At 35.9% G+C, this 22,463-nt stretch overlaps 2 protein-coding genes across 4 annotated transcripts; both read left to right on the top strand.

Annotated features, from left to right (window-relative positions):
• The first annotated feature begins 837 nt into the window (after positions 1-837).
• Positions 838-6,210, top strand: LOC127167935 (C-type lectin lectoxin-Lio2-like). Its single transcript, XM_051114362.1, has 6 exons — positions 838-2,187; positions 3,028-3,086; positions 3,506-3,886; positions 4,986-5,334; positions 5,586-5,677; positions 5,882-6,210. Exons 2-5 carry the CDS (start codon positions 3,050-3,052, stop codon positions 5,587-5,589), a joined length of 771 nt encoding a protein of 256 aa, XP_050970319.1. The 5' UTR covers positions 838-2,187; positions 3,028-3,049; the 3' UTR covers positions 5,590-5,677; positions 5,882-6,210.
• A 2,814-nt stretch (positions 6,211-9,024) lies between these two features.
• On the top strand, positions 9,025-13,983 carry LOC127167930 (macrophage mannose receptor 1-like). 3 transcript variants are annotated; one of them, XM_051114358.1, is made up of 5 exons: positions 9,025-9,206; positions 9,575-9,633; positions 9,710-10,075; positions 12,818-13,263; positions 13,688-13,983. In XM_051114358.1, the coding sequence occupies exons 2-5, from the start codon at positions 9,597-9,599 to the stop codon at positions 13,841-13,843; spliced, it is 1,005 nt and encodes a 334-aa protein (XP_050970315.1). In that variant the 5' UTR covers positions 9,025-9,206; positions 9,575-9,596; the 3' UTR covers positions 13,844-13,983. The 3 variants fall into 3 exon arrangements, with proteins under 3 accessions (XP_050970315.1, XP_050970313.1, XP_050970314.1); XM_051114356.1 differs by having other exon boundaries at positions 9,707-10,075; XM_051114357.1 differs by lacking the exon at positions 9,025-9,206 and having other exon boundaries at positions 9,279-9,633; positions 9,707-10,075.
• The last annotated feature ends 8,480 nt before the right edge of the window (positions 13,984-22,463 follow it).

Below are 22,463 nucleotides of genomic sequence, written 5' to 3'. Positions count from 1 at the left end.
AGACAAATAAATGTATGTGTGTGTGTGTGTGTACTGCCTCACTTCTCACGTAAACACGGTAGGAAAGGTGCTTGTGGATTTAAATGACAATATCCTTCAAACAGACTGTATTTGTTCTTACAGTTGTGGTGAAACTGTTTCATGTATCCATACTGTGAATATCATCTAAGTGTAATGGATTATTAAAAAAAATAAATAAATAAAAGCAAGGCAGGGACTTGATTCTATCCATCTATCCATTCTTGATTGGATGCTGAGTTGTGGGCGTGACTCTCAACCGCGGAGGCGGATCTGAATGAGAGCTTACAGTCGATTATGGACAGGGTTTGAACACACTAAACCAGTGGTTCTCAACTCTGGCCTGCGAGATCCTTTTTCCTGCAGAGTTTGGCTCCAGCCTTGATCAAACTTACCTGCCTGTAACTTTCTAGAGATCCTTAAGACCTTGATGAACTTGTTCAGGTGTGTTTGATTAGGGTTGGAGCTGAACTCTGCTGGAAAATGGATCTCACGAGCCAATCAAACCAGACCAATTTGTCCAGACTGGGAGAGCAGCAAACCACTTTAGGCTGGTTTGATGTGTTTTTTTTCCCAAGTGATCAGGGTTGATTTGCCTGGTCAGCCGCTGTAACTACATCATCTGTCTGCTGAAGTCTATTCTGATGGAATTTTGATTTGCAACTGGTTGGAGTGTCATTTGTAATCTCAACCAACAAACCAGGGCTGCCTCCCCAATAATCTACTAAAAGAGACTTAGTTGACAAAAATTTTATTAGTCAGTTAGTCACAGAAAAAAAAGTCTGTCCATGTCTGTGATGGACAGATCGCTAAAGGTCATTACAGCCCTGCTGAAAAATCCAGCATAAACCAGCATGGATTCCAAGCTAGTCTAAATTGGTTTATGTTGGTATAGTGCTGGTCAAGATGGTGGACCAGCATACCCATGCTGTTCTCAAGCAAAATAGAGCTGGCGATGCCGGTTCACCAGCATGGTCTTGCAGGGTTTGGTGTCAGTAGGCCAGTTTTCTGTAGTGCAGTGTTTTTCACAGCATCCCACGCTTGTCCCAGCATGCAAAACATACCCTATGCTGGTGACTAGCAATGCTGGATTTTTTAGCAAGGAGCATATCAGGCAGGAAATCTAAACGTTCGCCTAGCATTCATCAACCTCAAATATGGTTTATCGCTAGCAGCAACTTTACACAGCTGTTTGCTTTAAAGTTTCCCTAGAAAAATGTTCATTATTAGGCAACAAAATATGCTGTTATTTTCTAGGTCATACAGATAAAAGCAATTTATGTGTACACACGTACAATATCAATGAGATGTTGTGCTTTTGTAAAATAAAGAAAACGATCAGGACACGCTTTCTGCCATCATTCTTTTGCTGAGATTACGAGTCAGCATCCACTTCATCTTTGCAGCTGACACTGACTCAGAAAACACGCATTTATAAATAAATAGTTAAAATATTTTTTTTCACAACACAGCCATAGTCATTACTTGTGCTGGTGCTTTGTGACGAGCTTTATGCATGTTCTTGAGTGCAGAAAAGACTATATTTTAAATGCTCATTAGGCTTTGGTTCCAAACCCACCAGTATATATTTAATTCATTGCATTAACATAAACGTGTGATTTATCGACTAATTGCATGTTTAGTTGACTACCAGTCAACTAGAAAATTCTTTTGTTGGGACTGAATTAGATTGTGATTTATGAAGCCATGGTATGATGCCATGTTTGATGGCACAGGTTTTATATCAGTTCAGTGATTTTTACTGGTGAAAGTGGATTCATAGTGGTTATATAAGGTCTTTTAAATGGTTTATTTGAATGCAAATGTTATCACTAAATATAGCTGCTGTTTGTGTTTACCATCATGTTAAATTTTGTTGTATTATGTCTCATTTTGCCCATCTTGGTTAAATACAGGCTAATAAATACATTAATTTGTGTTTTATAGCTGTGAGAAATAACTTCTGTGATGTATTTGAATAAAGAGCCCCATACGGCAGCAAAATCACAATGTAAATCAGTAATCAGTCTTAATGTTGCGTGTACAGTACTAGACAAAAGGTTTTGCATAACATAATGTATAAAGAGTTCAGCAGATTGTACAATTCAAGTTGAGAGAAGGAAGTTAATATACTGGGGAGAAGATCAACCTTCAGTTGGTCCAGAGCAGGTAACCTGTTTTTTTGTTGTTGTTGTTTTGTGGTTTGAGAGCACTATTTTTCTGCATTTCTACATTGTATTTTTCATATTGTTCATATTCTACAGTGTGATTTTTTTTTCCCCAGTGAAATTTCTAAGTATAATAAAACTGGATGTACAAGTTATTTCAACTTACATTATATTAAACTGACTAAATCAATTTGAATATTGTATGAGGGTAATTCCCAAAGCAAATGTCAACCTTGCCATGAAAAAATAAAGTTTTTTTACCAAAGGTTTTTACTATACTGATATCACAGATGTCAGCATTTGGTGGTTCAAGTATGTGAGGTCTCCCAAAGTTTTTAAAGAATTCTTTTATTTTTTGGTGCATGATTTTCCATAGTCTGGTAAGTGCTATTTTCAGGTTTATCACATCCATAACAGTACACGTCTCATAAATAGACACATCAAATTAAAATAAAGTAACAATTGTATGTTTTGCCATCGCTTTTCTATTTGTTGGGTGTTACTGGAAATCCTACAAAGTATGTACTCTCTCAAAGATGTGTCCTTTTTTTTGAAAAGTCACATCCATAACGCATAATTATTTACCTTTTTTTAACATAGAAAACTCATGCATACATACATTTTTAAGTTGAAATTGGTTGAATGAATCTGAGGAGTTAAAGTAATGGGAAAAACATATGTTGATCATGATTACTGATCACATTTTTTAACAGTGTACTTGACTTAAAAAATACTTTTGTGTTAAATTGTCAGCACATGTATGAACACTGCCTAAAAGTGTCTAAAAACCTTGAACATAGATAACTAAACATGTCATATTCTTGTCATTTATTTCTTTCAGTGAACAAAGCTGTGAAGACAAGATGATGCAGAACAAGATTCAACTCGTCGTTTTACTCAGTGAGTGTCACTGAAAGAAACTGATGTAGGATTTATAGGTTTAGAGCAACTTACCACTATTGATTCTCCTGCAGCAGGAAATTAAGGGCTGTGCAATTAATCAAAATCATTATGATATCTCAATGTGAGCATGTGCATCTGCCGAAAGCGTGATTTCTCTAGTAGTAATTACTGTAGAACGCTTATTAATTAGGCTAGTAGTTGTTTGTTGTGGTATCAAAATTGGAATTGAGAATTGTGAAGTTTCACTTCAATTTAAAAAAAAAAAAAAAAAAAAAAAGGGTTCATTAAAAACAAGTGAAATACTATGCAACCAACCACTTCAGATATGTCTCAAGCAGAATGCAAAGTTTGTCTGTCTAAATCACAATATTGATCGAGAAATCGTGATAGTATTTTTTTTGGTCCATATTGCACAGCGCTAACAGGAATCCTGTCGAAGGCTTCATGCGTCCCGTATAAATTCATCCTGATCAAAGAGCTGAAGTCCTGGACAGAATCGCAATCGTACTGCAGGGAGAAACACATCGATCTGGCGACGGTTCAGAGCGATGAAGACAGAGCCAAACTAAAGGAGGCAGCAAACGCTGCGAACTTTCAATCTTTCGCCTGGATCGGCTTCTACAATGGCATCTACACCTGGCGCTGGTCATATCAAAACACGGCGATCAGCTACGCAAAGTGGGCTTACTTGGAGCCGAACACACCCCGCACACAGGAGGCCTGTGCGTTTGTGAACAACAACAAACTATGGAGTGATACATCCTGCACTGAAGAAAAATACTTCTTTTGCCAAACTGGTAAAAAAAAATTATACAACACACATAATCTGGATGCCTGGGAATTTTCTGTGAGGTTTTAATCTCTTTGATTTGTTCATAAAAGACATATTTCCACACCTAACCATCTTAAATCATGTTTTCCAATGAAAACATCCTTAAAACAACATGCATTAACTCAATAAGCAAAAATCCATTAGATGTTAACAACTATTTTCATAGAAAATTTTGCTTAAGTACAAGCTTTCTGTTCTGTTTATGCTTCAAGTGATGAAAAAAAAAAAAAGTAACAAAGCATTTTTTTTAAAGCAAGGCTTAAAAGTGATATCTATGTGGTATGTATGTTTTTCATTACATTCATTTTGAAATCTCATGCAAACAAATGGTAGAAAGTTCATGCAAATGAATAGCAATGTGAATTAGTAGCTTGTCATTTCACACAAAACATTTAGCAAACGCTTTTATTCGAAGCACACAATTTACACAATGTCAAATTACAAACACAAGCTCAATTAGTAGCTTGAGGTGATTAGATGCTTTGCTTAATTCAGCCATTAATTAGGAGTCCGGAAACTTGTTTCATCTACAGGATAAAAAAAAAATAAAAATGGTAATCACACCTTTAAACTATTTTTACATTTCATTATGATTTTATAACTGGAAAAAAAGTCAAAATTGTGAGGTAAAAAGTCACAATTAACTTAATTGTTTTGTTCAGTGAAGGGGGAGAAAACAGAACTGAGTTTCTATCATGCACTTCTGATTTTTCCTTTCAGGATTTCAAGAAACAAAGTCGATAAAGAAATATGAGATAAAAAAGTTATAATTAGCAAAAATGAAAAATATTATTACGAGATGTAAACTCAGAATTCAAGTCCAAATAAAAGATAAAGTCACAATTTACTTTTTTTAAACTCAGAATTTAAAGAAAAAACATAGAATTGTGAGATGTAAACTTGGAATTACAAGAAAGCAAGTCAAAATTCTTTTATGTTTTGGACTTTTCTGCAAAAAAAAACCTTTTCCTGAAATGTAGTCCAATAAACTTTATTCACAATTTTTGAATCATTTTTTTACACAGTTTTGTTTTGCAAAACATTTCTCTGTTCTCTCTTTACAGACAAGAGACAAATTCCAGACAAGTTTAAGTACATCCAAACGAGCATGAAGTGGCGTGAAGCTCAACTTTACTGCAGGACGCTCTACATAGATCTGGCCACCATCGCAGACGACAGCGAGAACACGGCTCTTGCAACTATTATTACTGAAAATAGCGGCTTGGACGCGTGGATCGGCCTGTCCAAAAACCTGTGGCTGTGGTCAGACCAGACCAACGTGTCATGGTCCACCGTGACATGGCAGTCCGGACAGCCCGATAACGTGAACAGAAACGAAGAGTGCGAGTGCCTGGACCGAAGGACAGATGACCGACGACACCTGCTCGTCTTCACGGGCTTTCTACTGCAAAAGTGAGGTTATGTAGCAAAGTCATAGAAGAACATTTTGGGTTCCTCAAAGAACCTTTGAGTGATCAGAATGATGCTTTTCTTAGAGTGATGAAGATTTCAAAACCCAATGAACTTTTTAAAGGTTCTTCATGAACAATGCCAATAAAGAAACTTTATTTGTAAGACAAAAGTGCATGCAGTAGCACAGTCAATAATCGGTATTCTATACAATCTATTAATTACAATATAATATGTGCGTTTGTTTCTCAAAGCTGAAGACAGGAAAATCCAGACTGTCAGAGTGACAGTCAAATCATCTGGATATCTGGACCAATCTGCAGTGATGAAGGCCATAGAAAATAAGGTGAGATGATGTTATGTTATTTTAATATCATTAATATGCAATTCATGTTTTTATGGCAATTTTAAGATTTGGGTTTCAAGATTTCATAATTCTCTAGTGTGTTTTTGTCATTTTATTATTTATGTTTTAATTTTGTTAACTGACAACTGAACATCAGCAGACTGATCTCGATCACTAATCACAGATATGAAATCTGCTCTCCAGGTGAATCAGATCCTGTCAGATCAGGGAATGAACACTGAATCATGGCGTGTAACATGGCGAGTCCATCCTGATGGGAAGATCTTCCACCAGACAAACACCACACAAAACACGCCAACAGCATGAGAAGACTCCAGGGAGACATCTGAAGCATACTAACTTAATAGAAAAATATACCAATGTTTATGATTCTGTGGAGGTTTTTGTGCTAAATTAGTTTATTACCATCATATTTATTCAATACAGTTAAACTTATTACTTTACATTCTATAATTCATTTGTAAAAATAATAGCCTAGTCTTGGGATCCTAAACATAAATATTTTAGTGATATAGACAATAATAATTAGAAATCTATATTTTTCAGTTTGTCAATGCATTACATTAAAGTGTTTGTTGGACAAATCTTTGTCCTGCACCTGCTTTGTGAAACATATATTTCATAATCATGTTTTAGTAACTGACAATTATTATGGAAAATATAGCTGCTAGCAGCAATTACAGGGCCAAGCCCATTATGACCATTTTGGGTCAATCAATTTGAATGTTGGATTTTATTTGGATACTTTTAAACAATGTATAGTTCCCATGGTTAAACACTTGGTACACACTGAATTTGTTTTTATAATTCAAAAGTTACAAGCAAAAATATCAATTTTTCATATCTCATGATCCATAGGTGGCGCTGTTCCCAAATTTGGCATGGTCCCTAAGTTCATGGTGCTGATGAAGCATACCAAGTTTCATTTCGATTGATCAAAGTTTGGCCAAGATATTGCCTCTAAACCAAAGTTTGGGTCAACCTCGTTAAGTTTGTGACATCATAACTTTTGAACAAAGATGAAATCTGTTTAGTCATTTCTGTGCAGCTCAGTCGAAATATCATCTGAGCCAGTTTTGAGAAGAACTGGATCAATTTTGAAGGAGGGGTAGCAAAAAAAATCCCAAATAGGTTTCATTTTTGTAGAGTTATTACCATTTCAATGTTTTTGAACTGGTGGTGGCGCTATAGAGTTGGTCCTAGAGACCCCAAAGTTGGTCAGTTCACTAGTCATGGCCATCACTAATTGTACCAATTTTCATAATTTTTCTATGTTGCGTAACAGGGCTGTCACAGACTCTCATTTGGGAAGAAGAAGAGGAAAGAACACATACAGATACAATAGAGGCTACAGCGCTTTGGGCTTGGCCCCTACTAATTAAATGGAATTCAGTAATTCAACATAAGGGAAAATTGTCTATTCTTTTATCCATGTGCATCTAATGTGCTTTATATTCATTAAAAAGACTAAAGAGAAGTTACTTCATGAAATCCCTTAATGTACATAATGGATCATCTCAGTCATGCTGGAGATCACAATCATCAGGCTTTAATCATGAATCTCCAGGCCATCCAAGATTAGGATGAGTTTGTTTCTTCTTTAGATTTGTATAAATGTGTCATTCCATCACTGTCTCACCAATAGATCCCCTGTAGTGAATGGGTGCCGTCAGAATGAGAGTCCAAACAGCTGATAAAAACATCACAATTTTCCACAAGTAATCCACACCACTCCAGTCCAGAAGACAAAAGCTGAAAAAAAAATGCACCATTAAGATTGATTAGTTTCTAGTCCATAATCCATAATAACACTTCCTCCAGTGGAAAAAAGCAGTCTGATCTAAATCAGGAGAGAAATCTGCATAGATCAAGCACAGATTACAAGCCAAAACAGCTCTAAACAAATATGTGGCTGGAGTTTGATGTGAGAGACAACAAGAGATGGACTTTTTCACTAGAGGAAGTAGGGGTGGGTGATATGTCCAAAATCTCATTTCACAGAATTTCAGCAGGCCAGAGCGCCCTGTCGAAGATAAATAGGGAAAGACCATCAAAGGGACAGAGCAGCAGATGAACATACAATATGGGCCGAACTCTTGAACAGACCAGTTCCACCAAATCCACCAGACATGCAGCCAGAGGCAAGGCAAAGCAGGGATTGATAAAGCAAGAACCGCATTTATACAGCTCAAGAACATCTGGAACGTCCTTGGCAACAAAGATCTGCCTGTTCAACTCCACCAGTTGGTGTTGCTGTTGCTACACCAACTGGTTAAATGCATTTGCTATTTAAACAACGTGGCGCAGGACATGAAAATGACAACTGCGTCGGGCTGAAACTAGCAATAAACACTTGACAGGGCCAGACATCAGGAAGGTCCAAACCTTCATCAGCAGCTCTCTCAGAAGGATTCTCCAGTTCTGCTGACCTGATACCATCAGCAATACAAAGAGACGCTTTCTGTGTGCACATTTCAGGTCAGCACTAGCACTGCATTGAGTTCTTCTTCACAGATTATTGACTATTTAACATCAGGCATGTCTTGCTCTTTATTCTGTCATTCATGCATGAACACTAGTAGTAGGCTACTGATATATTTACCACAAAATAACCAATATAGCAAAATCTGTAACAACAGACACTTGAGCTGTCATACCACCCAGCATGTTATTACGGATTGCAGACATGTATTCTAGCAGGCTGCAATGGTTTCAGGTTAAAAACATCATAGATGTGGAGTTGTGGCTCTCAACAATGTAGGTGAATCTGAATGACAGCTTGCAGCTGATTGTAAGTGGGGTTTAAACCCACTAAATGATTGTAAACACTTTGACTTGAAAAGAAATTACTGATAAAATCCTCTAGACCAACCAAGCCGGTGAGCAGTGAATCACTTTAGGCTGGTTTAAGATGTTTTTTCCAAGTGATCAGGGTTGATTTGACTGGTTAATACGGTCAGTCAGATGATGTAACTACATCATTTGTCTACAAAATGCATCTTTCTCAGCTGAAGTCATTCAGAAGCTGAAGCTATTCTGATGGGAATTTGTCTTGCAAGCAACTATTGTACAAACAAACAAACTATTATAACTGACTCAGATTGTGATTTATAAAGTAACTTCATTTATAACTGTTACTGACATCCAGACACCCATGTTTTATGGCACAGGTTTCGTATCAGTTCAATGATTATGTAAGGTCACTTAGTCTGGCTGCAAATGTTATGACTGATAATTATAGCCACGGTTTGTGTCGACCGTCATCTGTGATCTATCGTCCTGCTCTCTGATGCTCCAGTATTTGAATAAAGAGCCTCATACTGCAGCAAAATCAGAATGTAAATCAGTAATTAGTGTCATGGTCGTACATACAGAACTAGACAAAGTTTTGCATAACCTAACGTATAAAGAATGAGGTGGGTAGTAAAAGACAAATAACAGGAATACGTTGAGATAAGAAACTTCATATACTGGTGAGAGAAATCAACCTTCAGTCGCTCCACAACAGGTAAATTTAGTTGTGATTGAGTTTAATCTGAAGCTCTGACAGCACTATTTTTCCGCATTTCTACTTTGCAGTTTTCATTAAATACTGTTCCTTTATATGATCAAAATGTTGAATTAAAATTTAGAAACAAACATGTTTCAGAATGACAAAAACACTGGAAATGGCATGAACAAAACCTAACAATTCTCCAGTGTGATTTTTCTACCTGACCATTAAAAAAACATTTGTTTTCAAAATGAGTAAATGTAGTCATATGAAGTGCTTTGAAATGCCTGAAAGTGTTTAAAACCCCGATTCTAGAAGAAACCGACCGCACTTACAATATCAGAAGACAAACCAACATGTCATACTCTTGTCCTTTCTTTTAGCGAAGAAACCTGTGAAGACGAGATGATGCAGCACAAGATTCAACTCGTTGTTTTGCTCGGTGAGTGTCAGTGAAAGAAACAGATGTCAGACCAGAGGTTCAGAGCAACTTAACGCTATTGATTCTCCTGCAGCAGGAATCCTGTCCAAGGCTTCATGTGTCCTGTATCAATTCATCCTGATCGAAGAGCTGATGACCTGGGCAGAAGCTCAGTCGTACTGCAGAGAGAAATACACGGCTCTGGCGACTGTTCAGAGCGATGAAGACAGAGCCAAACTAAAGGAAGCAGCAAACGCTGTGAACTTTCAGTCTGTCGCCTGGATCGGCTACTACAGAGACGTTTGGCGCTGGTCGTATCAAAACATGATGATCGGCTACACAAGGTGGGATTCCTCTGAGCCGGACCTGTTCAACACAAACAAGAGCTGTGTGTTTGTGAGCAGAAACGGACTATGGGCTGATACATACTGCAGTGAAGTCAGATACTTCTTTTGCCGAACTGGTAAGAAATCATACAACTCATCTATTTGATTTTAGTTTTACTACAATCATACTCAGACACCTGATAAAATGATGTTGTTCATTGTTTATATGATGTTAAGTTTTAGTACAAAAGATCAGCAGAAAAAAAAGATGCTTCTTATCACTGCAAAAAAGATTATATTTAAAGATTATTTTTCCTGCCCTATTTGCAGATATTTTTGCTTGTTTTAAGCAAAAACTTGCAAAATTTGGATAATGTTTTTCAGAAAACAAGACATGATTTTTTAAGTCATCAAGTAAATGCATCCTGATTCAACAATTTTTAGATATTAATACTAGAAAACAAGTCAAAAATGCTAAGTAAGAAAATCATTTTTTTTAGAGATTAATTAAATCAGACCATTCAAACAGGGCTTATAAACTTAAACTAAAACCATAAAAAATATTGTCATTACCAGAAATAAAATAAATGTTTGTGGGAATAAAAATTACAATTATTATGTAACGGTATGAAAATTTCATATGACAATTATAGTGACCACAAGTATCCCGGTTATCAGTATTATCACGGTATTGTTAAAACATACTGGAAATGTTCAAAAAGTACTGACACATAAATCACTTCACCAAGTTTTATATTTAAAATTAAAAACAAATAAAAGGACTTTTTGTTTGCATAATCACTAAAACAACAACAGTAGCCTACCAGTGATGTCCGGATTTTAAATGACAACATGACTGTTTAACTAAGTTTAGTTAAACTTAGACAGTTTAACTAATAGCATGCTCAAATATCTATAAATAAAGATTTGAAAAAGTTTCAGAAAAAGACCTCACATTTCAGCCTTTAAATAAAGAAAAGGTTTAAGACATGATAACTGATTTAATAAATTATTACATGTATTTTATCTGCTCCATAACTTATCTGAATTGTTTAAATGTGTAGAATCATATTTTTCATCAACCGGTCAAAATTTTGGCTACAGCAGGGCATGCAAATTCAGTCCGTTTATTGGCCAGACAAAAACTGCACACAATGTAAATGTAAGTCTCTGTAAATCACAGCTGTTTCCCGTGAACTCCGTGGATAAAGCAGCACTGCGATCAAAAACACCACGTTAGATATTACATGGAGTGAAGATGAAAACAAAATGCCATTGAATCTTTTCTGAAGACAGTCCGAACCTTCAGAGGTAGATTCATATAATTAATTCATTCAAATATTCATTATAATTCCCGATTTGTGTTTCTGCCGGTGGGTGCCCGACCCCCAATTGCTTAGTGAAATGCACGGACTGCAAATACATTAGTTACCAAATGGACTCCAAATACATTAGTTACAAAATAATTGCACTTCATTAAATAAAATGAATAAATACCCGTCTACAATAAGCACTTATTCGTGCGTACACAGGACGATGTTTGAGGGCGCACACGTAATATCTGAGGGAGCGCAGAGCCATGATCGCTATATTTATGGGAGAGGAAGTAATGCATTCTTGACATTTACCATTAAAATAACACCAAAACGGCTACAAATGAAATATGAAAACGAGAATAAAGTCGTAAAAGCTGCAATGACTATCTTGTGTTTTTCCGTGGGTGCTCAATTATTTCCGTGAGGATCGGCGCTGATGCCTTAGCGGGTATCGCCCTACGGTTTTAATGATAATTAAAATATGAAACGATAATACTAACCGTGGGAAATTTTATCATGATTTATAGTCAAACCGGTAATCGTTACATCCCTAGTCGGCGCCAAACCTTGCGGGCAGTTGCGCTTCGGGTGTCCCGAGATCGAATCCCGCCTTGTGGACCTTTCCTAAAAAATTGCTAAAAATTCTCACTTTTTAAATTTTAATTTAAGTACTAAAATAACTAAAACTACAAATAAAAATGGAACAAATACTATGTAGGCACTTAATAACAACACATGTAGTAGTAGTTATTTATTTTAATTGCCATGTCAGCATCTAAGGCTAATAAAAACACAAAATTAAAAACTAAAATGTAACATCAAAGTGAAAACCAAGTATACAAAATTTCAAGATTCAACAGAATAAAACCCTAAAAACCCTGGGTATTGATACTTATGTGGCTTAATATAAGGCAAATGATGTCTCTTACTGAAATACATGGTAGAAAACCCAAGAAATATCTACGTTATTTAAAAAATCCACATCGTTATATACATATTTTAGACTATGGGGGTGCCATTATTTTGATTACGTAGAATTTCTGGCATCTGAGCTACTCTACTTCTACCGCAACACAGCTCAGAAAATAAAATACTGAGACGACGACCACAGCTACTGAAAGAGCATCACAAGTGGCGATGGATATAAGCGTATGCTTACACCAAATGCTGTACCATTGATTTTCCCCACAAAGAGTCTAAACCAGGGGTGTCAAACTCCGGTCCTGGAGGGCCACAGCCCTGCAGAGTTTAGATGCAACCCTAATTAAACACACCTGATCCAACTAATCAAGTCCTTCAGGCATAATTGAAAACCGCATAGTATGTGTGTTGGAGCAAGGTTGGAACAAAACTCTGCAGGGCTGTGGCCCTCCAGGAACTGAGTTTGACACCCCTGGTCTAAACGCACCCGGATATTGAGAGAAATCCACACTGGGAAACTCATTCACTGAATGAGTGGCTGCGGCATCATGACCAGAGTTGGCATGTTTACATTATTTTTAGAATGACTTTGTTCATGTTATATGAGTGAACTTATACACTCTTGAAATCAACTCAATACAGAAAAGGACAAGCTTCAGGACCGGTTTAAGTACATCGAAACAAGCATGAACTGGCAAGATGCTCAAACGTACTGCAGATCAAACTACGTAGACCTGGCCTCTGTTATAGATGACACAGAGAACCAGTTCCTTGCAGACAAGCTTCTTGAAAAGCACGACTGGAACGCCTGGATCGGCCTGTTCAGGTACGTGCGGCAGTGGCTGTGGTCGGATCACGCCAGAGCGTTGTGGTCCAATGTGAAATGGCTCACGGGGCAGCCCGATAACGTGAACGGCACCGAAGATTGCGCGAGCGCAGATATCGACGGACAGCTCGCTGACGACAACTGCTCGACTCCGCTGCCTTTCTACTGCCGCGAAAACACGAAAATGCATCGCGTGCGAGTGGCAGTGACATCAGACGGATATCTGGACGAATCTGCAGTGATGGAGGCCATAGAGAAGAAGGTGAGATGATGCTGTAGCTTTGACCTTATGGTTGAGAGGCTTTTCTTTTCCCCAGAAGCGCTAGTTAAAAACAACAGCATTTCAAAACAAATGTACATAAATTGATTTCAGTTAATGCACTGCAAAAATGATTTACTTCCTCAGTATTCTTGTTTTGTTTTCCAGTGTTTGACACAAGATAAAAGACAACACAATTATGTGAATTCTTGCTCCACAGCAATACGAAAAACACACAAAAATATCTGCCAGTGGGATCAGAAAGATAAACTTGCTTTCACTTTCAATAAAGTTTTATTTTTCTGAGCCCATTGGAAGATATTTTTCCTTGTTTTAAGAAGCAAAACATCACTAGGAATAATAATAAGTAATAATTTTTTATGCCTGAACGGTCATTCACTAATCACCGATGTACTATGGTGTCCAGATGAAGCAGTTCCTCTCGGATTACGACGGGAAAATCAGATCCAAAATAACATGGAGCGTCCAACCCGACGGGAAGATCTTCCAGGAGCAGAAAACAGAGGAAAACGCACAGACGACCCCAACCGCATGTGATGAGTTAGGGCCAATGAAACGCTAGACGGATACTCGTCCAACCACTGATGAATCTTTAAGGTACAGGAATGTATAATAAACAAGATTTTATGTTTAACACCATTACTTTTAATACAGTTACAAATACGAATAAGATCACACTGGATAAAACTACAAGACAAATACATTTCACTGAAAACTGAGACATATTTAGTGCCCATACATGCATTGGTTTGAGTCTATTGCTATAAATGTATAATTTAAATACATTTCTTTAAGTAATTTATGCAGTTATTTTGAAATATTTTTATTTAAAAATAATATAGAAATGATAATGTATTGGAAATCTACAGTGTGCATTTGTATCAATGCATTAAACACACAGGTTTTTTTTTTATTATTATTTTCATCTGCAACTGCTCCTATGTTTAGAGAGTTTATGTATAATATTTAAAAATGATAAACATTGGTTTGTTTTAGACACTTTATGGATACTAAATGAATTGCACATTTTGAGATATCAGACCAAAAACTTTTTTTTTAATCTTTCATTGATCAGCATTAATCTGCAATAATCAATTTTGCATTTATTTATAAATGTATTATCTGTATTTAGAAATTAATTTTAGACAGCAACCATATATGTGACCCTGGAACACAAACCCAATCATAAGAATCAATTTTTTGAAATTGAGATTTAAACATTATCATAATAAATAAGCTTTCCATTGATGTATGGTTTGTTATGATAGGACAATATTTGGCTGGGATACTAAAATCTGAAAAAAATCTAAAAAGAATATTGAGAAAATCGCCTTTAAAGTTGTCCAAATGAAGTTCAGTGAAGAATCAAAAATTAGATTTTGATATATTTACGGTAGGAAATTTATAAAAATATCTTCATGAGACATGATCTTTACTTTTTTATCATTTTTTCCTAATGATTTTCAGCATAAAAGAAAAATCAATAATTTTGACCCATACAATGTATTTTTGACTATTGCTAAAAATATACCTGTGCTACTTAAGACTGGTTTTGTGCTCCAGGGTCACATATTTTGTGTTTTACTTTCTTCATTCATTTGTAATATTATTACTGAATCATTTTGTTCCATTTAAACAAACACTGTAAAAAAAATCCTGTTGCAATTAGTTACGACAACTTAGAAATGGAGATAACTGAAATATCCAACTTAAAATCCAAGTAAACTGAATTGAAGTCAAACATGCACACTTTAAGTTGAAACAACACACTATTACTTATTCTAACATTGAATTTTAAGTTGTGATAACTAACAGCAGCAATTATTTTTAACAGCGTATAATCATTTTAACCATTTATGCACTGATTTTATTGACTGATTCATTTTAAGGCAGATGTTGTGAAACACTGCTATTGTCTGTGTATAATAACACTTACTGGATTCGTGCTGGTCAGACAAAATACACACGGCCAAGATTATTCAATAAACTCTGCTCATTTTCTTTCATTATCACTTTGTCTCCTGCTTCTGCTCTTCTCTGGTGTTTTCAGTCAATGTTTTGGCTGACAGAAGACTGTTAATACAGTTTTGACCTGATCTGAATTACAGGTTTTCATCTGAACCATTTCTCACAGTAACAACTCATTTACATCAAGTGAAACCTAAACCGAACCACCTCAGGCACGAGAGCCGCTAGTTTGGCTGCACAGCTGGTGGGTTTATCTGCTTCATTTAGAGCGTTTAGCCTCCATTAAGCTGCTAACTAAATCACCTGATTTCAATGCATCTAGCGTGTGTGGTTAATGGTGATTTATCTGCATGGTTCACATCAACCAAATGAGTTTACTCGGCTTGTCGTGCTCATCCATCTGTGAATCTGATCAGAGAAGATTTCCATGTCTTTTGCTTTTACCTAATGGGCTTCAGATCAAGGAGATCCATCAACGTCATCAGGTAATGACTTCCATTTTGTCATGTTAATTCTTAATCTTCTATTTTTGTCTTAACGTCAATTTTTTAAACTCTAATTGTCATTTTCTAGAGTGGATAAACATATCCTTAATAATATTCTACAATGAAAGACCATTAGCATCACTCACTGTAACCGCTGGTCTTGTCCATAGGTTTGAGTGACGATGCCCTATTAGTGTCTGTTTCTATATCTGTTGTGTTGCTCATTGTTTAGCTGCTCTAATGGTGAATGTGTCTTCTTTTGAGTGCAGCTGAGGGGTCTACTTTTATTCGTGTATACTCACTATAACAACAAATTGTTGTGTTTTTGTAAAATAAAGAAAAACCAGTGTGTGCTTTCTGCCGTCTCAGTCTCTGTGAACAACTTTTCTGAAATGCATCACAAAAGTAACTGCGAACTCCAGACAATAGAGATGTCTATAGAAAGCTTGAAATGTTTACTTTTTAAGACAGTTAAAATGTCTAAAAAGTGTTTCCTAAAACAGGAAACACTGTAATGTGGTCACATCCACACACAGCACAGACTATTCAAATGGTCCAGTTCAAACAAAGATTCATCTACTTTTAATTGTTTTGAGCAACACACACTGAGAGGAATAAGCCAGAACTTACCTCAGAATAACAGTGCAAAGTGGCTTTATTCAGCGGAGGATATCATTTCTGTCAAATGTATTTTTACTTAATATTAGTTAGCGTGTTTTCCCCTAGCAGTCAAAAACTGTTATATGAGACAGCAGCTTGTCCTTAAAAAATCATATTTCATATATCAAAAACAGCATTCTTCCACGTTAGAAACACGCCAAGTTATGTTGAATTCTAGCAAGTGGTGCTGCCATCTAGTGTTCAAAAACATGAAACACACATATGAGCTCTACAGGTCACTGGCATGAACAAAAACACCTGCAATCCAAACACACACACACGAGCTTCCAGTCTGGAGCAACATCCTATAAAAAGAAACAATGTAATGTCATTTGTTTGTGCTTTTAGAATGAGCAACACAAAAATGTAACATTCTACTTCAAGAAGTAACATCAACACAACAGGGTTCCTACACATTTTCCATTTCCAAATTCCAGACTTTTCCAGACTCAAATTTCCAAACCTCAGTAGATTTTTAAATGAATAAATAGTTCACACAGCACTATTTTCAGCTTTTTTTTAGTATATAGTACAGTCATCAATAAATATTTTTTATTTTTCATTAATTTACTCTAAGTGACAATATAGAGACCCTAAAATTAAAATAATTAATAATAACAATAAATAATAGACTTTTGCATGCACACAAGAAACATTTTTGTGCCCTTGAGAAACTATTCACATGCACAAGGGAATTTTTGCATGCTTGCGCATTACAATTTCTATTTTTAAATAACATATTTCCTTGTGCATCACTGCTATCTTACTGTGAACAAAACAAGAGCATGGATGCACATGAATTAACAGAGATCTACTTGCTCAAAATTGAGCTTTTCTTATGCTGGTACCTCTAATATCAAGGCCTAATGTCCAATTTAACACATCCTGTGGCTTCAAATTTCAAGGTCTATAAAAAAAGTGTGTGGCTTTCGTTAGGGCGGTATATATTTCAAGGCCTTGGGTCTGTGGCGGCCAAGAAACCGCTGATGGCACAACAGGCGGATCAGTGTGCATTGTGTCCTGTATGCTAAGTTTAATGGTTTCTTGTGCGCACAGAAAAGTGTATATTTTTTATTTTTGCAAAGATCCCTGAGGCTGTGTAATATGGTGCTAAGAATATAGTGAGAAGAAACACAAAATCCTTATAAGTTGAATTTTGCATACTGAAAAAGTGCATCATGAATTCAACATGAATTCAATCACTAAAGAATCTTTAAACAGCTGCCACTCGTACAATAAACTTATTTTCATTTAATTATTTTTTTATATGAAAAAATTAAATAGGGACAAAAGTCTGGAAACACAAATATTTTTCCATACTCTACTTTCCGACTGGATGAAAATACTTGAATCAAATTCCATACTTTTCCAAACCCCGTAGGAACCCTGATACAATGTGACATTCTATTTTAGGAAGTAACATTCCAGGCACAGAGTTTGACCCGCCTCCATCACTGAATGAATCAGCAGGGATTTTGCATGATGTGAGAAGCAGGTGCCGAACCTCTCATCATTATACAAATATTATTTTATTACGACAGATGAGGTGTGCACTCTACTTTTCATTTTTCACAAAATTCATTCGCTTTTTCCACTTCAAAAGACTAAAGATTTATTCAGAAGCATTTAATTCAGAGTATCTTTACTGTTAATTAACTTTTCAGCAGAGTTTATGTTTGTGATGAAAAGAAGGTAAATAAAAAACACAGTATTAACACAAATCTTTAATTACAAGTGTTGTCCCAAATGTTTATTTGCATGAGCTCTTTTCATATAGTTTGCATGTGTTGGAGATCAATGAACATTCATATATAGAAAAAATAAACATAACACAAAATAATAAACTCACATAACCAAGTCACACAAAAATGACACTTTTAAAAAAAAAAACAACATGTACAAACATTATTGATTAGAAACGGTCAGGTTAGTTAAAGAAAAACAAGCTGGTTTAAATGAGGTGTGATCACTGACCATAAAAGTGAGATGAGAACAGCTGATGCTTTGCATGCGGTTAAAGAGAATATTAAAGCTCAGGAAAACTCATAAAACCACGAGAGGAGAAAAGAAGAGGAGAAGATCACTCAGGTCTGTGTTGTTTTTCATTTGCAACTTGTTTTAACACTTCTGCTGTGTTCAGTCACATCTTTAGGGTCAAACTGACCCACGTTGGCTTCTATTCAATTTGCCAAAAAATATGAAAACTCCAAAGATTCAGGGGAAAAAAAAACCCTGAAAACCCTCATTGTAGTTTGTCAGAGAGCACAAAATGACTCTCAGTTTCGAGTAATCCTTGAGTCTTCATAAGTTCTTCTGCGTTTCAAATTTCAGTGCTTGATGAGCTAGAATAAAAGGATTTCCACTTTTAACCTGACACTTTAGTGTTTGTCAAAGTGTTGATTTTTGGCAAACTGCGTGAGAACGAATGAGGGTCAATGGAGGAGTCATTTGTACATAAATGAACTTGTACATCCTTTCCAAAACACATCTGTGTGTTGACACTTTGCATGTACATCCATGAGACTAAATGAGAAAAATTCTCCACATTTCAAGAGTAAATAAACAGTTGAGCAAGTGTTTGAGCAGTGTGAAAATGAAGTGAAACACAACAGAAGCTTTTTTAAACAGTCTGAAGTATTATCAGTAATCAGTAATGCATTTATGGCCATAACGAGAAACTATAATTTTGTTGTTGCAGAAGCCTGATGCACTCGAGATAATGGAGCGCAAACTATTTACACTCCTGCTTGTAATCGGTAGGTTCCCTTCAGTGTATGTGTGTGTGTTTACTGTATGTCAGGTATTTTGACCACTGCTGGACATCTTTTCTAGGTTTTTCCGCCTCACCGGTCCATCAGCAGTCTACAAAAGTGTACTACTTTGTGTCCAAGTTAAAAACGTTCACCGAAGCCCAGCTGTACTGCAGGGCGACGTACACGGATCTGGCGACTTTCGGAAACACGGACGACCTGAACACGATTCAGGCCGATCAGGTCACGTACACGAGCGCGTGGATCGGGCTGATGCAAACCGGTAATTTTCAGTGGCAATGGGCTTTGGCAGACAGCCGCTTTTATAAAGACGGAGAGATGAATTACAGAAACTGGGCAGCGTATGAGCCAGACGAAGGAGTGAATCAAGACTGCGTCATCATGACTTCCAGTGGAGAGTTTCAAAATGTCATCTGCCTCGAGCTCTACAGTTTCATTTGTTACAATGGTGAGTAAAAGTAAACAATAAAAATAAAAAAAATCACTTTTTTAGCCAGGATCTCAATCCATGATCTAATCAAAATGCTGTTTTTTAAAGGAGTAGTTCACTTCCAGAACAAAAATGTACAGGTAATGTACTCACCCCCTTATCATGTTCATGTCTTCCTTTCTTCAGTCGATAAGAAATTATGTTTCTTGAGGAAAACATTTCAGGAACGTCCTCCATATAGTGGACTTCAATGGTGCACGCGAGTTTGAATTTCCAAAATGCAGCTTCAACAGGCTCTAAACGATCCCAGCCGAGGAAGAAGGCTCTTATCTAGTGGGGAAAAAAAACAAACAAAAACAACTGAAACACTTTTTAATCTGAAATGCTGGTCTTGTCTAGCTCTGTGATGCATATGTGAATTCTGTGTAATCCGGATTAATACAGTCAGGTTGTGTCGAAAACTCCCATCTCATTTTCTCTTCCAACTTCAAAATCGTCTGACATGACTGCCTACATGGTGTTTTTTTATAAGTTCCGGTCCATTTTAAACCAGCAATATAAGCATTTTTAAATAATAGCTGACTTAAAATAAAATAAAACCCAGCATGTTTAAGAAAAACATTTAACCCAACCAGCTGGGTCAAAATAACCCAGCCTGTGTTCTGTCCAATATTTAGCCAATGCTGGGATGGCAGATAATCCAAGTTGAGTCGTTTTTTCTTTAGAAAACAACTGATCGCTTCACTACATAAGACCCTTCTGGAGCCATTTGAAGCTGCATTTAAACTGCATTTTGGAAGTTCAAACGATAGAAATCTGCTATATGGAGAACATTCCTGAAATTTCATTAAAAAGTTTCTAAGGCAACATTTCTGATTTTCTTTTAAGTTGAAGTACAAAAAGTAAACTACAAACTAAAACTTAAAAACTATGCAGACATATTTAAAAATACAAATGACAAAATCAGACACACAAAAAAAAAGTTTAAAATTTTTTTCTTAATTTTATTTCAAATGTAATTTAAAATTTTAACAAAACTATAGTTGTACATTTATCAAACTAAAACAACACCATTACAATTATATAATTATATATTCTGTAATTTTCATTTTATTTTATTTTATTTTTTTTTTTAAATATGTTGTTTTCATTTTAATATTATTTTAAGCTTCACCCTAGTGAAAAATAAATATAGTAAAAAAAAATTCATGCTAAGAATACTACAAATACATTTACATATTATGTACCTAATAATATATAGCCTGCAATTGTACTCTTACTATACCAAACTGGTGTACTTAAAGTCTGCTAAACTGGAAAAACTAATTTTGTGCTTAATGCACTTTAATTGTGCAGAAGTAGTGCTGAAGTTGAACTAAAGATATACTGAAGTATATGTGATTGTACTAAAGTGAAACTATTGCAAGGTACACTTTAAATATTTTGCATTTTAAGACCGATATTATTTAAAGATCATATAATGTTCATCAGAACATACATTAAAACATATTTTATGCTTAATATTAAGAAATGCATTGTGCAGAAGTAGAACTCCAACTTTTTTAAATGAATCAATATTTTTGTTAACTCACTTTCATTTCAGTTTTATTTATTGTAGTACTTCAGTTTTCTATTATATTTTTTTCTTTTATAATGGACCTTTTTTTTTTTTTCCCATTTTAGTTTACTATAATAGCCCTGGTAACTGCTACGGTTTATGCTGACCTGCATCTTTCGCTCCTACAGCGAACAGTATTGAGCAGCAATACGTCTACGTCGATCTTCTGTTTCCATGGACAGAAGCTCAGAGTTACTGCAGATACTATTACACCGATCTGGTCAGCGTGAGGAACCTTGAAGAGAATAACCGGATCAAGGTGCTCATTCCCTTGGTGAAATACGCGTACATCGGCCTGTTCAGTGACAATTTCGTCTGGTCCGACGGCAGCATGTCGTCCTTCAGAAATTGGGATTGGCTTCAGCCAGACATACTGGGACAATGCGTTTCAATGGTGGAGAACAAATTTTGGAAGACTGAGCTCTGCGGAAAACTGAAACCATTTTTCTGTTATCACAGTGAGTGCTTTGTCATTTACAAACAATATGTGCTGGTTTGACACTAGTATTATTTGCTAGTAAATTTTACAAATCATTACAAGGCAAGGAACACATTATTAAACATGAAATTGGCTTGAAATAGCATTTTTTTTTTTTTTTTTTTTTTTTTTACAATTTATGCAATAAATATCCAAATTAAAGATCTAGCATGAATTATTTTAATTCATTTTTCGAATGTGTTCAGTCAGTACTATACACTGTAATGTTTTGTTCAGCTGGAGCTGCTATAAAGAGACAGATCCTGAGACTGGAGGTGAAATCTGGTCTGAATGTGAATGATCCGGATGTGAAGAAGACCATCTTAGCGGAGGTGAGTCGCTTTAGTTCCCTCATAACACAAACCAGCTGTGCACAAGTTACAACTAAAAACATTGTACAGACCGCAAATCGTATCAAACCCATAAGTGAGTGTGTTTTGGTCGTCAGATCCAGAAGAATCTGCTGAAACTGGGAGCGGCAAACATCACCAAACTGGAATGGAGAGCAGCAGCAGACGGGACGGTTTTTCAGAAGAACGAGAGAGAAACAAGTGCAAAGCAGAAGAGATTAACATGTGGTTAAAAACTGAAATATAAAACAAACATGATGTGATCATTATTATTAATCACTGATTACCAGAAAGCAAATATCAGATATGGTACTGGTGCATCCCTGCTTTGTCATATTTACATGTGAAGATTTAGTCAAACTTACACTAATATTATAATATTTACAATAAATGTAGTGTTGAACCATGATTTGTGGTTTCAG

This window comes from Labeo rohita, chromosome 7, assembly GCF_022985175.1.
Source record: "Labeo rohita strain BAU-BD-2019 chromosome 7, IGBB_LRoh.1.0, whole genome shotgun sequence".
NCBI classification, from domain to species: domain Eukaryota; kingdom Metazoa; phylum Chordata; class Actinopteri; order Cypriniformes; family Cyprinidae; genus Labeo; species Labeo rohita.
Note: the sequence above shows the minus strand (reverse complement) of the source record. Positions and strands in the feature narration are given on the sequence as shown.